This window comes from Amphiura filiformis, chromosome 5 (genome assembly GCF_039555335.1).
Source record: "Amphiura filiformis chromosome 5, Afil_fr2py, whole genome shotgun sequence".
Lineage (NCBI taxonomy): Eukaryota > Metazoa > Echinodermata > Ophiuroidea > Amphilepidida > Amphiuridae > Amphiura > Amphiura filiformis.
This window is the reverse complement of record NC_092632.1, coordinates 2,666,067-2,685,747: the sequence shown is the minus strand read 5'-3', so window position 1 is coordinate 2,685,747 and position 19,681 is coordinate 2,666,067. Positions and strand designations below refer to the sequence as shown.

Genomic DNA, 19,681 nt, shown 5'->3' with positions numbered 1-19,681 from the left:
GTTAAATGTTGATACTTATTTATTAAACATGGGGATGTCTTCCATTCAACCTGTTGTCATGATGGTAAACACGATCTTAAGTTAACCGAATAAGGTGGTCTTCCTAAATATTGAAATATTTATATTTTATTAAACTGTCTGTGTTTACGTGGGTTATATTACATAATTTGCAAATATTTTTCTTGATATTTTGTGACCAGTCCCTCAATTTACATGACAGCTGCCGGTTTATCAGCAAGTCAAAACATCCCTCAGGCAAAGTGAATTCGTTTACATGGCCAAATTCATGCACAGCGTCGGCCATTTTTTTTAACAGTAGCTGTAGAAAATTGGGTAAAATAATGTTTTTCTGCATGTAAATGTTTTTTAATAATTTTCAGATTTTGCTCCCGAAACATATTGAATTCAAAATGTATGATTTAGTTGGTCGACAACATTTTAATTAGACAATTGTCTAATGTAAATGTTTATGGAGTCTATGCTAGTGGATATTTGTTATCATGTCTAATAATCTCTTCAATATCATGTTTACCAATCATGCCAATTTAACAATTTAGTCATCTTCCCAGGCTCCGGCCGGAGTGTATGACATCAGCTTGATAGCATCACCCAGAGGCTCATTTATGTCGTGGTGTAACATCCGTGAGAAACATCCTAAGGAATTGAACTTGTGCGTTTTAGGTGATTGGTCTTTTGACCCCTTCAGGGACAAGGCCCGTAAGGTGATGAGACCAAAGGGCCAAACTTATACATCATCACCATATCATGTCTCCCGTTTATATCTATGGGTCATTTACCTAAAGTTGGCAGCGTGCGACTGACTATTAATAAAACCCACTCTCCATCTCCAGATGGAATATAAACACTATTTATACTTCTCGTTCAGGCATTACAACACATTTCATGACTGTATTTGGTCATAGGGGGTACCTCTCGTGACCTTAACTCCCCGCACGTGACACCCTAGGGTCGTAGACCGTGTGAAAAACCCCAAATCATAATTCATGTTTCTTCAACGTGTAATGTATATAACATTAAAGTGTTGTTTTTATGTCGTTGATTTGGAAGGTTCTAAAATTGTTATGAACATTATTGTTGCATGTCCCCGACTCTTAAGCATGTTCAGTGGGGGAAATGGGCCCACCTGGTATTCGATATAAACTTGACAAGCAAGTAGGAAAACATAAAAGCGCCTCTTAAAATTATTGATGCAGAACTGATTTTATATATTTCCCATACCTTTGTTATTTCCGAAGAATCTAACACCCTTTTCCTACTCATTTTTGATTCACACCCTAGTCATAAAAGAAACTTGGTGGTAATTACACAGGTCACACACGGGGTTTATTTTTTAACATGAAATTATTTAAAACTGCTTGATTAAATTGGTTTGTTAATTTGTTTGTATATCGTATATTAAGGAAAACGTGCATGGATATATCGCCTCACTGGGAAATGGATGCATTAAGGGTCACGTGACCTGTAAACAAGCATTCGCAATGTTTAATGTACCATAACACATGTATTCATTAATCATAATTCATGGGTTTCTTTTTCAAATATTGTTAAATGTATTGTATTTTTTTAAATTGTTAATTTATGTATGAAATGAATATATATTCTTGAATGGTGAATGGTGGTGTGCAGTTAAGACTCATCAAAATGAATTTCATAGAACAAATAGTTTGTTTTTAAAATATTGTCAATAATCCCGTAACGGGGCATCTTTCTTCATTTTTATTTTCAACATGAATACCAAGAATAATTAAATTCATATTATGTACAAAATGCTTCTTTACATTCATAATATATAGAAATATACATATACAAAGCAAATACAAAAATGACATATACATGACAAATAATTTTTCAACTGTTATCGTTCGATTAAAGCATTTATTAAGCATAATAAATATTTGGTCCACATGCATAGAAGTAAGACTGGTTTAGCTAGGTTTAAACTGACCCTAATGCTATAACCAACAAACATGACAAACATCAACAATTATCATGGACTCCCCTAATATCTCCTTGTTAAAACAGTGTTACTTTTGTGTCTCTTCAATTAAATAGTCAGTGGAAATCAATCTGTTCGAACTCACAAAAATATATAAAATATTTCAAGAAAAAATCTATAATCTCATTAATTTTCAGCACATCAATAGTTTCTGACAAGTGTTCTGGATTGGTTTTTAATCGCTTTTCATGTAATGTTATAAGAAATAGGAATAGCAAATTGGAATAAAAAAGTGAAGTTTTTTTTCAATACAAAGGGTATATGATTTATTTCATTATAAAAAAGCAGACATTGAAATAACTGATCTGTGAAATAATGAATACAATCAAGTTTTTGGTATGAAAACAATGGTCAGGGGTTTGAAAGAGTAGCAAATGCGTGAATACATTTTTTCTTCTTGAAAAGTTAAGGCCTTATAGCCATTTGACCATGAAAGGACACTAGTGTGAAGATGAAACAAGAAATGTCTTTAAAAAAGACAACAATATTTCCTTCAATAATAATATATTATTTATGGGCTTTATAATATAAAACAATTCCATATTAGATAATATTAGGCATGTTAGGAAATACTTGAGTTGCAAAGTCCGTGTCAAAAAAGCATCATATTAGATATGCTGGAAGCCAGGAACCGTGGCATATTATAGTAAATTGACTGACGTAAGTCCTCGGTTTGGTATCACAGGATTCATTATCAGCTTGGGTGAGTGATGCTGCATCAGTTCGTTTTTAAAGTTTATAGTATTTATTTTATCCAAGGCACTATGGTTCGGTGTATGAGCTGCAGAAATTGTCTATTTTGAAGTGATGAATGAATACTAACGGTCCAATGAATACGCTAGCTGACTTCTCGGTGCCGCATCAAGCCGCGGGATTTATATAATATATATATAGTTTATTTTAATGGCTGCATAGACATCTGTTTTATGGTATACACACGTCATAAAACTGGCGGTTGCTGCAGACTACGGATATATATTCTTCTTATATGTACTGGCAGTGATTGTAGTTGTATTCGAAGCAAATGATGAAAATAATAAAGTTCTTTCCTTTACTCTGTTCGTCAAAAAGCAACGCTAAAACACTTGGCAAAAACGACTTCAATGCTGGTTTCATACCTGGATAAAGATAAAATGGGAAAGCAAATTAAGTGGTTGCTCAAGCAATCTAACATAGAATTCATTATTTCTACAATATTTTAAATAACTGTGGCTAAGACCATGGATGTAGGCATAATTGGTTTGTGTGTGTGCTTGCAATATTGGTACACCAGAAAGAACATATTTTGCGCGCTTCTTTGGTATGGAATTTGTTAATAACTTGTGTTGACCCATCAACATGATCATTACTGATGGACACCAGAGCTTCTGTCCGCACAAAATATGACTGAAATGAGCTTAATTAGTTGGCCCTCCAAGTAATTACACCACCACGCATTCATTATTAGGTATCGAATCGCTCACACTCAACAAACCGTGATGGGCAGTTTGAATTGAAAACGTGACCGCATCACAGATATATCCACTTTTGCCTCTAATACAAAACAATGGACAAGCACTCGACAATAAATTGCTTTTGTCTTTTTCAGTTCAATTATCAAAGCAATAGTTCTTTATGTAAAAAGATGGATGGATTATAGCTAGGTATCAATTACAACACGCTTTTTTTAAATATTTCAATAAAAAATTTCGGCATGGATTCAAGCATCGTACTTGCAACTTGGAAGCTAAGAAATTATGCAATCATTAAGATAATAGACTTGTGTATTTATTCTTTATCAAGAATAAATGTAAATATAGATATGAACGGTCAATCTGTTTGTTTGGGGGACTGACCACTCTAAAAAGACAAAAGGGAAATTCAATAACTTCAACTGAGTAGGACAGCTGTGTGCATTCACACCACTATTTAGATATTACATTTATGCTTTCAACCAAGTTCAATTTTGCCTGCAGTTATTGCATTCCAACTTCTCAATTCGAGCATTGCCCAAATACCAATCATCACTGGCGTGCAGTCTGTGACTCTATACCATCATTTATACGGAGTGATGTGATTACACCAAAACGGTAAACAAAATTTGTCAAAAAACCGTCGCCATATTATTACGACAGGAAAATGACACGGCCAATTCAAAAGCTAAACGAATTTGGTAGCAGAGCGACTGATGATATAGTGGGGACTGAAGCATGTCGATCGTTACCATGTAAACCATGATTGAATTTTGTACTTAATTTCAATAATTAATTGCACTACGAGTTATTTTAAGTGTCAAATTGACTAATATATATAGTCGGAAGCTTTTATAACCTATGCTCTAAAATGTCTTTAAACAAAACGAGACCGTTTTTTTAAAGATATTTTGTGAAAACTACAAAATACAACATCAACTTACCTCTGTTAATTCTGTTGTTAATCTTTGTTGTTGTGACGACGTTCTGTCATCGAGTTGTGATACTGAATAACACTGTGTTGAATTTCTATTATTTACAGGTTTTTCTTCAATTACTGCTCTGTGAAGAAAGAAACACAAAAAGAGAAACCAAATTTAGTTGTCATGTCTTTAGAAATTTTGATCATTATAATTAATATGTTACAAAGGAATATTGTATGAACATAGAGATAGCAGCCATGCACAGAGGTTACTCGCGGACAACCATCATTATATTGTACACTTCCACCGCTGCTAGCATTAAATTAAAAAACAATGTTGATATGGTTTCACCACATTGGTTCTGAGGTCCAATAGCATTTGCAATAAAAAGCTAGTGACATAGACTGCAATGTTTATTGTCGCCAATGATATCATCAGGAGTAATGATACCAATATTCTGTCTAATTGCTCTGATATTAAACTTTAAAACATATTGAATAAAATATGTGTTTCATTCAATACTCATCATGAATATCATAGGAATAGATATTTCCACAGTCATTAATACTACACAATAACATAGCAATGAGTATCTTTTATTTCTTATTTATTTAATACCCAGAACTGCATAACTGACTATCGGAGAGATGTAACATTAGATGACCACGCCCCCATTCGTTACAGAGTGCATAGTCGTCGCAAAGGCGCGGTTGTTTAAACTTACAAATCAGTATCACGTGCACGATACAAATCATGAAGGGGTTTTCCATGAAGGGGTTTTCCCAAGTACAAAATTTACAGTCAATGATAACATTCAAAAGTTTATATTTTACACATATTACAAGTAAAATAGTAATTGTTGAATAGATACTTACGATATTAATTTAATACTGTGTCTCGGCGATGAGTCCGGTGTATTGCAATGATTCGTCTGCAACGAGTCAGTTCTTTTAAGTTTTGATGGTTTTTCATCATAATAAAAATATTCTCCAGAGTCTGTGTTTTTTGGATATGAATGTCTTGATTGTGGCACATACTGAATACATTCTTGAATTTTTTCCACCGGTAAGCTATCGTGGTGGTAGTCCTTTGACGGATATTCTTTGCACGTTGATTTTTTAATATTGTCACTGTCTATTTCTAATTGTTTATTGCAAACTTTCTCACTAATGCTCAGCAAAGGCTGATGTGTCTTCCGCAGATCCTCCTGCGAAAAGTCATTTTTATATAACGTCACATTGTGACGATTGTTTGGGGTAGAGTCTTGTTTCTCTACATCAACATGAGAGTTTCTATCATGGTTATGTGAATGATGATAATGTCTTCTGCATGCCACAATAATAAGTATGACAAATAAGATAAGAATGAGCACACCAAATGCAGCATAAATGCCAATCTGCATAACGTCTGTAAATCCGTTTTCGTTCTTAGTATGTCCAACTATCGGCGATAATCTTGTGGTATCCAATAAACTATCCGTTGTTGGGAAAGGCATATCACAAAACAGACCTTCCCATCCGGGCAAACACAAACAAACATCACGTCCGCTTTCCAGGTCTTGGATACAACTGCCACCATTTTCACACGGTTTTGCTCGGCTGCATCCCTCTCCAGGATCCACAGTCGTGCAGTTTCTGCCAGTAAATCCTTCGGGACACATGCATCGATATCCAAGGTTATCGTCCAGTACACAAGATCCACCGAATGCACAAGGATTGTCACTGCACTGGTCGTGCTCCATGATCTCACAATGGCTACCTCTGAAGCCTTGAGGGCATTCACAACGCAGGGACTCAAAGTCTGAGATGCACGTTCCACCATTCTTGCACGTATGTGAGCTGCAGATGCTGATATGACATCTCTCGCCAGTAAATCCAGTGGGACAGACGCAGACGAACGATTCGACCTGGTTGTAGCATGTACCTCCTGTAGTAACAAGAAAACAATAAGTCGATTAGTTCACTATTAATATTTCATACCGCAATCATATTTCTTTGGCATGTTTGGTGTTATCTGATCAACTTTAAATCTGTATTAAATATTCACAGGAAACCACGAGTTATTCACGCTTGGCTTGCTGCAACAAAACATGCAAATTGAACTTGGGTCCCATCAATTTTCCAGTTGGCGAACACAACATGCAAACATAACGATGCACTATTATAAACGTTGCACCTGCCCCTAGATTTTACCTATAGACCACCTTATTATGGTATGGATGATCACATTAGTTCCGCTCACGATCTTCTCTACACACTATGTTCATCACACCGGCAAATAAAATCACTATTAATAAAGCAATCTTACCGTTTTCACATGGCATTGAGCTGCAGTGATCGAGTGTTTCGCAGAAAGCTCCTCTGAAGCCATAGGGACAGACGCAGTAGAACGACCCATCTTCTGTGTCGTAACAAGAACCACCATTTTCACATTTTGATTCTGTGCATCTTGGTGCTGCGGTGGTGCTTACTGGAGGTTCGTAGAACTCGCAAAACTCGCCAGTGTAATCATCTGGACACAAACACTCGAACCCTGAACCAGTGCTCTGTAAAATGTAGAAAGGAGAAAGGTTAACTAATAGTTCAAAGTTAAAATCAGTGTTGTGCTATCTACGGAAGATAGCAGTGAACTATATGTAGTAGATAGCAATGTTATCTGCACTAGATAATTACTATAGATCGATTATATAAGATATCAAATGTGTAAAACGTGGATGTTTGCTCATATTATGCTATCTACTGAAGATAGCATCCATCATTGTAAGTGTGTAGTCCACATATCGTCGCCAAAATTATAGCAATTATTCTTTTTGACAATAAATGCCTACATACCATGCATGTGCCTCCATTTTCACAACTGCAAGCCTCTCTGATCCCACAGTCCTCTCCAGTATATCCAGGTGGACAGAAGCAGATGTAACCGGAAGGTCCCTCATTCTTGCAGGTCGCTCCATTTTTACATGGGTGACGGTTGGTACAGTAGTTGAGATCTGGAAAAAAATAAAGCAAAAACAATCATTATTATTAACTCAAACTTATTATTGAATGAGTTGGGTTTACGTCAACTGAAACCAAAGCCATTGACCTCGTTTCCGAGTGCAAAGTTAGCTCTTCTGTCATCGCGAGAGGATTGTGTTTACTACGAACAGAGCATTATTAATCTCAATTATTGAGAGCGTGGAACACATGGTAGTCGTTGTGCTCAACTCAGTCAACGAGGATCATCATAATCATTTTAATGGTGAACTACTGTTGCTCATCTGAAAGTGCGTAATTATGTCGGCTTCGTCTTCTGGTTACATGATATACATAGAATGTTTTGTATACCTTTTTTATATTCATTAAAGATGTTGTGATATCAACCTACCTTGGTCACAGAGCATTCCACCCCAGCCTGGTCTGCAATTGCACTGCCCTGGGGCCTGGCAGGTCCCCTGTTCGCATCCAGGATAACGGATGCATTGATCACACCTATCGCCTTCCCAACCTGGATTGCACATGCAACGTCCTGGGGTATTACAGGAACCATGAGCACACCTCCTTCGCACACAGCTGAAAAGATAAGAAAAAATAAGACATTTATTTTATCTTCTTGAAACTCATTTCCTTTAATTTTAAATGTTTATGTTATTTATTATTTCTTTCCTCTTAGTGATGAATTCCCACACTAGAGTTTCCACGTGGTATGTATTTTAACCGGCGGGCGTTAGTGAGGCACGCTGGGCCCGCGCTCGCTGTCATCACAAACAGCTGTCGACGAAGGCATCATATCATCACAAAAATATAACTGGGCCCATCATATAAACAACATCATGGTAGACTACTCAAAAACTTTTTTCCCTGCAAGCATCAGAGTGTAGTTTATGACGACGATCCCTAGGTCATTATGATAATGTCGTATCAACAGCTGCAGAGCCCGCCAAAAGAGGACCTTGCCGTGAACTATCGCAGGCGTGCGACCCGCACACTCCATGAGATAACTTTAATCTTTGGCACGCGACAATGTGGATCCACAAGGGAAATCGGACATAGTGCAAAGTTTAGAGTAGTTTTAAACATGCTAAACTTGCTAATGCGTCATTTTATGTAAATTTACATTCACCGTGTTATATCTCATGATTCTTTGTATATAAATTATATTTTGCCCATCAATTTATTAGGTCTGAATGATGAGAACCATATCCAGCCTCGCCCATCTTAATGCAATGTGGAAGGCTGTGAACAGAACGTTACAAAAAACATATTTTCCTTTTTTGCATTATCTTATTTTCTCGAAAAAGGGCAGCTGCCTTAACACGTTTAATCAGATACGAACATGCAAACTAAATGGTATAATATAGAAAAAATCTATAAACCTATTGATTGATTTTTGGTTGTGAATTATTATCATCGTGGTTTAGGTAGAAAATATGGGGCTGGTGTGATGTTATCATCTCCTCACCATAGCCGTCACACGCGATGGCAGTGACAGATTCCATCAGAGAGTTCTAATTGGTGACGCCTGCCGTCGACCTCACTCTGAACTCGTGGGAAAGTAACCTACCAATTGCCACAAGAATGTATCAATAACAAATAGCCCTTTCCTCTTGTCATGTAATTAAAAGCTTATTAGATTTCTTAGCCATCATGGCTGATGGAATTTGAATTAATATAGCAAGTAAGTATTATATATTAATACAGGCTCAGGTTCATCATGAATGAATAAAAAAAATCGGTTCTTGGAATCCCCGGTTGGAATCCTAAACCAATTTGCTTCCTTTTGGATTTCCACGAAGGCAAAGGCGCGAGCTTGTTGAAATTTTAATAGCATTGATAAGATGAGAGTAGACAAGATGAAGACTGTATCCCTATATTGCTTGTCTACCTCCGTACGGGCAATGCACTCAGAAAATCGCTCGGTACATTTTACAGGAACTCTAAAAAATTTGTCTTCTTAAACTTAACTTGATTAACCCAACACATGAGACTAGTCTCAGCCCAACATGCAGTACACATCTTGGTAATAACATGGTTGACTAGTTTTTGATTGACGGTCATGTGTACCGATTTCAGAATGTTTAGCCTGATATCTATGATAAATAATCCTCTCGATAGCTGCCCGTCTAAAGGTCAGTTTTCATTTTGATACGAGTACGATATAAAATGAAAATCCCAGGTCTACCGGCTCCCAGGGATAAATTTTACCATTATCATTTTCGCGCCACCGTTCGACATTTTATAAATGATTGGTAATGTTTTCGGCTGGATTGGCACGTGCCAGTTTCGATATTTGGATCGCGACCAGGGATTTAAGTTGCTAAGGAACAAGGCCAAAATTTCAAAACACTTCCACAATCCACGCGAATGGAAGAGGAAAAAACAACAATTTTGTCTGAATCAAAAGAAGTGTGACCCCGTAATGCAACTTAAGAGGTGCCTATAATAAGCGCAAACAATTTTGGTATTGAAGCTAAAGGTCAACTCTAAACAACAGAGGAAATGGACTTAAGTGTGGAGCGAGGACAAAATATTGTTCTTGGCCAAATATGTTCGCGTGGTCTGAAGAGATGTAGTGGTCAAATAATATTAATACGTACCACTGTCGCAATAGCTTCCTTCCCAACCAGGAAGACACACGCGTTGTCCTTCGTTGTCACAGGACCAATGACCGGAGAAGCTGTCCTTTGGAACGCAACGAGTGTTACATTTGGGACCATAATAATTGGCCTCACAGAGTACTCTGAATTTGAAGTCCAGAGTGTGGTGGTCATCGGTATGGGTTTCTTGGGTCCAATCGTCGGTAACATTGCGTATGCGCTGCACTGCTACTCTTGAAAGAAGTGTTCTATCGCTACCTGTAGAAACAAACAATAAAGAAAAAAACACCAAATTTAATGAGTGAGTACATTTTATTGGAGTTCAATGATTCTAGGTTCTGCTGATGTCCGACTTCAGTCAGGGTTCAAGTTTATCATGAACTGATTGCAGTCGAGCATTGGTCACGCCCCAGTGAGTTCTAATAATAGCAACAATGTTCCACCTTGAAAACAATCGCGGTCACTGAGTGACAATACTGATGGGTATTGTTTGACTGGGCAAAAGTCGCGTGCCAAAGCGTGGGTCCCACCTGCCGCAGACTTGGCCCTGTTAACAGACTCGAGAACACACGCCCTCTACTACTAAAAAACACATGCATCCTAAATTATGTCAGAAAAACATCGTTTTGCCAAACGCGGAAGTGAAATTAGTGAAACCCCACAATAACAACACATGTGGCCTAATTAATCTTTAAAATACGTTGGTTCATTTTCATTCATAGAAACATCAAGGTGACCCATTCATGCAATATTATACATAAATACAACAATCATCAACCACAGATGGGGAAATAAATGAAATACACACATAATATAATTAATAAAACTTATTCCACAAAACATGTATGACTATACGCACGAAACACCGCGCGCTGACTGTGAGAATATAATTTTGGATCACCCTATACTGATTTTATCCACGACTAGCAAATTAAGAGATTCTATCCTCTTGCTTTTTAAAGTCTTCATTCTATATAACCAATCGCGCGTTAAAATTACCTCTTCTTTACCTTCAATTTCAATTGAAACTCAAATCTTAGTCTTTTTTTTTTGGAATTAAAATTGCATTTGATACTTTATCCTTCCATTATAGTATTCAAAGAATGGATTTGCATTTGGAGAGCGCAACAGCTTAAACATTTAATAACCGATTTCGGCTCCTAAATAAAAGCACAGCAAATTCCGATTTCAGGCTCCACGAAACTTTCCCACGCCTAGCGGCACTCATGAATTTTCAAACCGTATTTTATTTTACGAGATGCAACATTTGAGTGAACTTAGTCAAAGACAACCATTGTAAACTGTACGTAACGGCAGCTGGTGTTGAAACTGGATCTAGTAAAGAACAGACCAGTCTACACCACTGAATTCACAAATTTGCATTGCCGTCCCACGATTATAATTTTTAATGTTAAAACAGAGGCCATTTTGAAAGTGATCTAATTCTGTGTAGTGACCACATACCAGCAGATTTGTCAGGTACTAGTATGGCGAGTCGTTATCAGTTAAAAGAGGTGCGAATTAAGGGGCACCACAGTTTCCTTTTTCACCGTATGTTCCCACGGCCTTCGTTTGGTCCAAGCGCAAGTCCATACATGTTGCGCTAAATATTGTGAAATTGGTAAGCACCCAAAAATGTGCTTCAGACAAAAAGCTTTTATGAACTCAAATATTTTAAGTGTATAGACTTTAAACTATTGACCTCTAATGCTAATGTAAAAGTAAGAGTGTTACACGAGTAACATACTTAACATCAGATTTCAAACTTATTCCAAAAAGTACTAGTCTATAAAATGTTACATATTAATGATTCATTGTTGAATGACGGCCGATTGGTACTTAAAAAAACTATTCTATATTAAAGGAAATCGTTGAATTACCATTTCCGGATGTAATTGTAGAACATGAACAGTCAAAGAGTTGACCTTTTCAGCGGCATTAAACTTCCTGCCTTCTCTGGCATATTCCCTGCCAACCCCGCCACCCGTTGCCCTTGTTCTGGTTGAAAATCGTCTATAAGCCGCTTTTGAAAATACAAGTTTTGTTGTAAAAAGCTCGGCCTAAAACTAGAACAACAGCTGCGCATTTGAAAATTTGATGGTATATTTTTCGGCTGCGCAAATTTAAGCTGCTTGAGCCTTTTGACATACTTGATGCTGGATCTCAAGATATTTCGGCGCCCCTGTTCAAACTGAGAAAATATGATAATGCATTTTATCTAGTATTTAATTAAATAAAGATTACAGATAAAAGTCTTAAGTTATACAATGTGTTGAATGGACACTAAAACATGAGTGATGTTTAAGAGCTTCTAAGTAATTAATAGGGCCTATATATGCCCACCTACTATTGCATATTCCTATACACTATAGACCGTCACTATTAAATCAATAAAATGTTCTATCCTCTATGCGCGCTCGTCAATTAATAAACGGTATACATTTAATAAACAACAAACATATAGAAAACAACAAAACACAGTCAAGGTAAACAAAAAAGTTCGATGACATTATACAGTTGCAATACAACCATCATCATTGGCTATCACGTGGTATACGAATGAGATTTAAACTAGGTTAGAAAACACGTGATCGGACGGAGAGTGCAATGCCCTCTCGTATACATATAGGAGGGGGTGGGTCAGTTTAATGCTTACCTTCATATGGTCCAGTATGTTGCACATCATGATATGCTTCTATAATTAACGAAAACGAACCCTATAAAAGAACAAAAACAACTCTTGATTAGTCCCAGAATGATATATAAATATGATATTAAGTTTAATACCAATGACCTTTCTATACCAGAGATGTTCTTTTGTATTTTTATAAATGAGAATTTCGGTTGGTGCACTGGTGCGCATACAGTAAAGAAATACATAATATTAATAATACACAGCACCCATGTGGGGTATCTTGAATGACGCTTTTCAACAACCGTCGTTTTTTGTGTGATTTTAATGGAACTCTTTATTTTGAGTTGTAATTTGGATGGTATATAACAATTCGAGACCACCACGGCTATACTTTTTTATCTCACACGCAAACATTCATAACGGATCACAGCTTCAGTAATCAGTCAAATACGGCTGTATCTCTCTTCAAACCAGCTGCAAAACGTGATGGTTTTCGTATTAGAAATATGACCGAAGCCTTTATCATAAAATCCATCTTTGAAACGCTTGTGACGTAGTATCAACATAATACAGCCAACCAAACTGGCTCCAAAATGTCCATCAAACACATAAGCACTGATCACAACACAATGTATCACCATAAACACTCACCGGCCAGTCGAATCTAAAATCAATCCGAAGAGGGTTGATAAAATTTTCCTCAGGTTTAGGTCCATTTGGAATCAAGAAAGTATTTTCTCCAAGAACTGGTGTAATTATACTCCCATAAGTGCATTGTACTTGGTCCGCTGGTATATCCCGCATAAAATGAAGGAGGCAAATTCGGAAGAAAGTTTCACATGGTGTTGTACACTCTCCGATTGAGCCTGATCCGTTGCAGCATTGTCCAGTGCTATCAACAGCTTGGTTATTTATAAATGATGATAATTCCAATTCAAACTTTCCTTGTACATCGCCAGCTAATGTAGCCTGTAAAAAGTAAAATACAAAACAAACGCATGTTAATATAATATTACTAAATATTAACATTATTATTATTATTATAGTATCAGAAGTCTACCACCCACAACATCGCATTATAAACATGGTAGAGATCCGTTCATAACATTGGCTCCATTTCACTTAAAAAGATGGAAAATTATACCAAAGTTAGCTCAAATATAAAGTACAAGATCTTACCTTTAAAATTGTGATGAAATGTACTGTACATAATATAATATATTTCCAAGAAAGTTGTATGTGTCCCATGATTGTGGATATTTGTGCTCAACTCTCAGAGCGAGAGCGGCAGAACAAGATATCCAATGTTACTTTATGCAGGTCTAGTCGCTTCATATGAGATGCTAGTAGATGTTCAAAGCCAGTGCGTCCTTTGTTAAATAAACCACACCTCTTCCGGATGAATGACAGCTGTCGGAGTTTCCTATCACTGACGAACCAGTTTCGTCGATAGAGGGATCCTTACCGCTGGACGGTAAAGAGACGATATCGTAAAATAGCGCAGCGATGCTGAGGTCAGAACTTCGCCCAAGTATAGCAAAACTATTATTTTCCACAAGTTATATTTCCAAATCAGAATAAAGCAAACCAGTACATAATATAAGTATTCGGCTCCAATTGATGTAAATATCCACTGCTAGTAATAAAGAACCGGTATATTTCCATAAACGTGTATTAAATCCAGGAGTGTGTGATGTGTGATGTTGACTCTTTGAGCTCTGCGAGCGAAATTCGATGTGTACCGGTGACAGCGCTGTTTATATATGCTCCGGCTGCATTGATTAACATATTATTATTGATCACTGGCACGCGAGTAAGTGTGCCTGCCTCCTCCTCTAAGAAAGGCAATTTGCAGATGCGATCAAAGTGAGACAGAAGGATTTATCTTAGCGATCGAACACAATGTGATCAGTTTATCGTGTATTTACAGCAAACTCTCTTGAATCGATACCAAAGTAATAATGAGCACTGAACATCTGTCACAAGTAAACACCACTTTTTATAACGCCTTGTGCTCAAATTTAAATAACTCAGGTGAGCACACTCGTAACCAAGCTGTGCATAGACCTGGATAAATTCCTATAGTCAAACTTAAGATTAATTAACATATTCATATTTGCATGGGAGGATTTTGGTATATTTGGCACGCGCGCCAGCGAGTTACTCCGCCAGTGTTTTCAAATGGTCCGTATGCCCGTTTTTGTTTAGGATTCTCTAATGAAAGAACAGAGCCAATAAGGTGTGCTTTGTTCGGCACGCGTGCTGCTTGTTACTGGGTTTTTGTTATGGTGAGGCCCCCATTCTTTGGCTCGGGGCATTCGAGCTATTGTATATGTGTGGTCAGCTGGCAAGCATGGGTACTTGCACCTGCCGAATTTTTCGTCTATGCTAATTGTTCTCCTGTGCTTATCTTGCATATTATTAGTTGCTGTCTTTTACCGTGACCTCTCATCAAGTGTAAAACAAGCGACCAATCAGATAGTTTCATTCCTTATAGGTTCCCCGGAAGCCGGTACGGAATGATGGCTTCTCAGTTGTTAATATGCAAATGATATGAAGGTGAGTATAGGTAGAAATATCCTAATGCAATTTTTTGTTTTGATCAAGTCATTTTGCACGGATTTTTTTAAACCAGAAAAAGTACAGGTGTATGTGTTGTGTCGGGATTAGCCTATGCACGCGACGCGAGGCTGCGCACACTCAAAGGTGTTTTTAAAAATATATAATTTGCGTAGTCCATATCTTTGTAATTATGATTAAAAAGGAGAAATAATGCAAATATAAAGTAATTTTGCACGAATTTGTTTAACCAGAAAAGGTATAGATGAAGGGCATGCATGTACAAGTAGGTTAAACTTAGTCGGGAATTGCTATCATATTGCACTGCACATACTCATTTTTTTTTAAAGCGTAGGCTACACATAAACGTAGTCCTTATCTTGTATTGATTAACAAATCAATCAGCGGAACGACTATAAATACTACCAGGTAAATACAAAAGTTTGACCGAACAAGGCGAACAAAGAAACAGGCACGCGACAGCTCTGTTCTTATCTCCCATTTATTAGCATATGAATACACAGGTAAATCAATGGGAAATCAACATGCTTGTTAAAACTTATTGTGCACAAAATAAGCAAAAGGTGCCACCAATTTTTGTCATATCACAAACAGCACATCTGTCGCGTGGCACATAATTATAATCCACAATGATTTTTACTGATCATAAAGTACCTAAATCAGCGATATCCCATTCGTTTGTCAGGTTTAATCGTAGGCACTGACCAATGCTGAAGAGCACTTGCTGAGAGTCCGCCGTCGACAAAAAAATGTCAGGTTTTGTTGTTCGTTAGATTTCTGCACCTGATATCACGATAATCAGTGATACTCGATAATGGTACTTTTTAATAATATAGTACCGAGGTTAGAATTAAATGCTAATTAAAAATGAACTACCTGTACTAATTCAAAAAATAAAATGATTTTGAAATTAAAGTAACAAAACGCTATCATATAGGCCCTACACTATTGCACTCTATATAGTGTTGATGCAGATCATATTAGTGTTTATAAATATAAAAGTTGAGACTACCGGTACTTTTTTCGACTGGGTATAATTAATTAATTTCTATTGTAAAGTTGAATTTGTCCTTTCCCTGACCTTTCATTTATTCGAGTTCAATGCCTCCTATGTCAAAGATGAGAGAAGCATCATGCTTCACCATGGTAACGCATTTTGAGCCACCTCCAATGAAACTTCAGCTTATTATAACTTCGCTGATGACATTATGTGATTTATAAGCGGGCCACGTGGCGTAAGTTGTCTAATTACGCGACGCCACGCGCCTGGCATCACATCAAGATTATGGGCGCTATAATATCGCAATGATAACTTACCGTTTTGAAAGGGTCGAGGTAAGCTTATAAATTATTTGATGTATAATGACGGTAATGTAGTGGAAGTTTATAGGCCTATCATAAATTAAAATAGAATGATTTACGATTTACTGGATATAGTAGAAGTATGAAAACAATCCATGTTGCATTCCTCAGGATCTCACTATAGGCCTGGCGATATCATTAATAAACTGATTAATTTGGTTGCGTAATAATAAGTTTTGCAGTCTGACAATTCCATTAAGCCTATTTCTATAACCATATTTGGACAATCAGTCAGTAGGCTAACCGTATAAAGACTTTAAATAAATTACACTATGCGTTTAAAAAGAAGACTGGTATTTTACGTTGAACATGTTGAAGAAGTTTCAAATTGTCCGATTTCTTATCTTGATTTAGTTTTCAATTAAGTAACCTTTTTATCTGATTTGAAATGAAGCACGAGAGGCATTTGTACCAAATCAATCTCATAGTACACTACATGCTGTGAATTTTGTCGTGTAGACCTATACCGGCATGTTTCTCCTATATAACGGTATTATGATACACCGTTGATCGTAATCTCGTCTTCAGTAGATAGCACATTTTAACGGCAACAGTTACTCTTAAGGCGGCGTCTCTTTGAGTCTCTTCCACTCCTTACACTCTAAGAAAAAGGGTTCTTCTAAATAGAACCTTTTTTGTCCTCTCAGAAGAACCCTCCCTCTTGAACCTCTAAAAAAGGGGAACCCAGTAAAGGTTCTCTGAAACCCGAAACGGTATCACAACTTTTTGGGGCCATTTTAGAAGGTTTTGGAACCACTTTTGGTTCCTTTTAGTTTTACTAAGTTTTAGAACCTCTAAGGGTTCTCCTGAGATGATAACTTTAGAATCTTTATTTCTTAGAGTGTAGTCTCTTTAGCTTTTGCCTTTCTGTCTTCCCTCGGGAGGATTTTGAAATGATGCGCGATGCAAAAGGTGACTAGGTTAAATCTCATGACCAGTTGGCTTCTCCGTACTTACCCACTGCATACTCTGGCTATTATACATTTTACATATATAATTCATTTGTAATAAATTTGCGTACAATTGATAGATTTTTGCATCTGATCTTCTCAATACAACACTCCCTCTGTTTGCTAACTTTCCAAGTTTTTTTTAGGGTTTCGCAGTTATGAACTGTAAACATGGTAAAACGATAGTAAGCCTGTCTTTTGATATTGTCAAAGAGCAGCAATGTAATTAAAAGAGCAGTTTTAATCAATGTATCTACTTTATCGAATGTTAATAATTGTGTCATTGTGATGTGCCAAGTCGACACAACTGCATATTATAACAAAACATGTATAGCCCAGTTTTGGGCGTATAATTGAAGTGGTTCTCCACTCTATTTATCCTTGCACTTTGACCCTGTAGATTGCCTTTTGGACTAAGTGAGTTTTGCAAAGTATATTCGGTTTTGACCAAAAGTAGACCGAGTGGGTTTTGGAAACCATTCTTTAATTAAACAAGGTTCTGATAACTTTTTGAAGAAGTTTAGTACCAAAATATGAGTTGAATTGTTGTATGACACTTGTTTACGATACAGAATATAATGGATTATAAGGCTTGTCATCCGGTATATGATCGTCAACCGACAATGCCATGATTTACCCTCCACGTTGTTTGACCGTGGGAAACACCCGAGAACCACCAAACTAGGGGGTGTCTGCTATAGTAATATTTTATTCTAATTCATTTCATAATTTTATTACCTTTAATTAAATATTGGATCAATATATATATCAAGGTACCAAGTTTATTATTTCACAGCTAAATTATCGCGATCAACAAAAGTTGTCAGACAGCAAAAGCCCGTTGTCTTGAAAATATTAAATAAAAATGCTACAACTTTCAGAAAGCAATTATTTAAGAGTATATACTTAATTAATCGAACAAATCAAGTATGGAGATGTGTGCATATTGGTTTGTTATTTGTTATAGACATATGATGTTTGTGTCATCTCATCTGTATGTTTAACAAGGGGATGACCGCTTATGGCCAATATTAATTTTGCTTTGATTTTGGATTATTTGATCATTATGGAAATGAAGATGTGAGTCCTTTTTTATTTTGAAAACAAATCGGTAAGTTATAAATCAGCATCATGAAAAAAGAACTCATTGATATCAACCTTAGTATGAATCTACTTCCGGTTTGTACATGTAGCTCTGACCAGGAAGATTGAAATTGACAAAAGCCTATCATTTCCGCACTCTATTGTCTTTTGCGGCCTCTTCCTCTGCTAGCTGAGTGTCGTCATCATCCCTTGCGTCCTCATCTTATCTTCCGGCATTCTCAGCTTCTTCCGCTTTCACTTGTAGGCTTTCGTGAAGGGAATATGGTGGCTATATATAACCTAATAGTATGTGAAGGTATAATCATTGTTATCCTTCTTCGTTTTACCGACACCTCGGTATAGGCCTACATTGGTATAGGCTTCACATCTTAATTCAGGCATCCCTGTCCATCCGGGCTGTCCATTTTTAATTAGATACCTTTGCAAAAATCACTTGATTTGTATTTTGTAGTGTGGACGTGTGATTGTACATATCGAATAACGTTGTGGGAGACACATCCCTTTCATAAATTGACCCATTGACTCAAATTATCATGTACCACCTCATTCCAATATAGCCTGGTAAAAATGGTCATGGAAACGTTTTAAAAATGTTTTGCATGTCACTATAATAACATTTTGAAATTATGTTGTCAAAATGTTAGGCCTATTAGAAAACATATTTTGCAAACATATTTTGCCAAATACTTTGTCTACACTTAGCCTAAATAAAATCATGGTAGAATATTTTGCAGTAAGTTTTCAAAAATGTTTTTGAATGTTATGAAAACGTTTTATACCTTATATATAACCCGACATTTAAACATTTTCTGGCCACCTTTTCTAACATTTTGCGAACAAGGGCCAATCATGTTGTGCCCAGGGACCAGCAGCAGAAAGGTAAATTCGACCCTAACTATCATGACTATCGCGAATGTCTTTTTAAAAGCACATCTTGTTTTGAATTGAAACAAAATACCATCCGTTTGAGATGAAGCATAGCTTGTACTGTTGTAGTATTGTAGCCCATTGCTGTGTGAAAATAAGGGACTTTGCCCCCTTTTCACTGATCAAACTGTCAAATCTTTCGTAGGTCGAGTAATCA

The 19,681-nt window shown here is 36.7% G+C and overlaps 1 protein-coding gene across 1 annotated transcript; it reads right to left on the bottom strand.

The window, feature by feature from the left end:
* Nucleotides 1–1,699: 1,699 nt before the first annotated feature.
* LOC140152474 (uncharacterized) lies at nt 1,700–14,348 on the bottom strand. The gene is given in 11 exon segments (XM_072174797.1): nt 1,700–3,135; nt 4,413–4,530; nt 5,267–6,317; nt 6,699–6,936; nt 7,223–7,380; nt 7,758–7,928; nt 7,931–7,942; nt 9,967–10,224; nt 12,623–12,683; nt 13,253–13,570; nt 13,781–14,348. Coding segments are annotated over 11 exon segments (2,460 nt in total). The 5' UTR covers nt 13,850–14,348; the 3' UTR covers nt 1,700–3,129.
* Between the last annotated feature and the right edge of the window lie 5,333 nt (nt 14,349–19,681).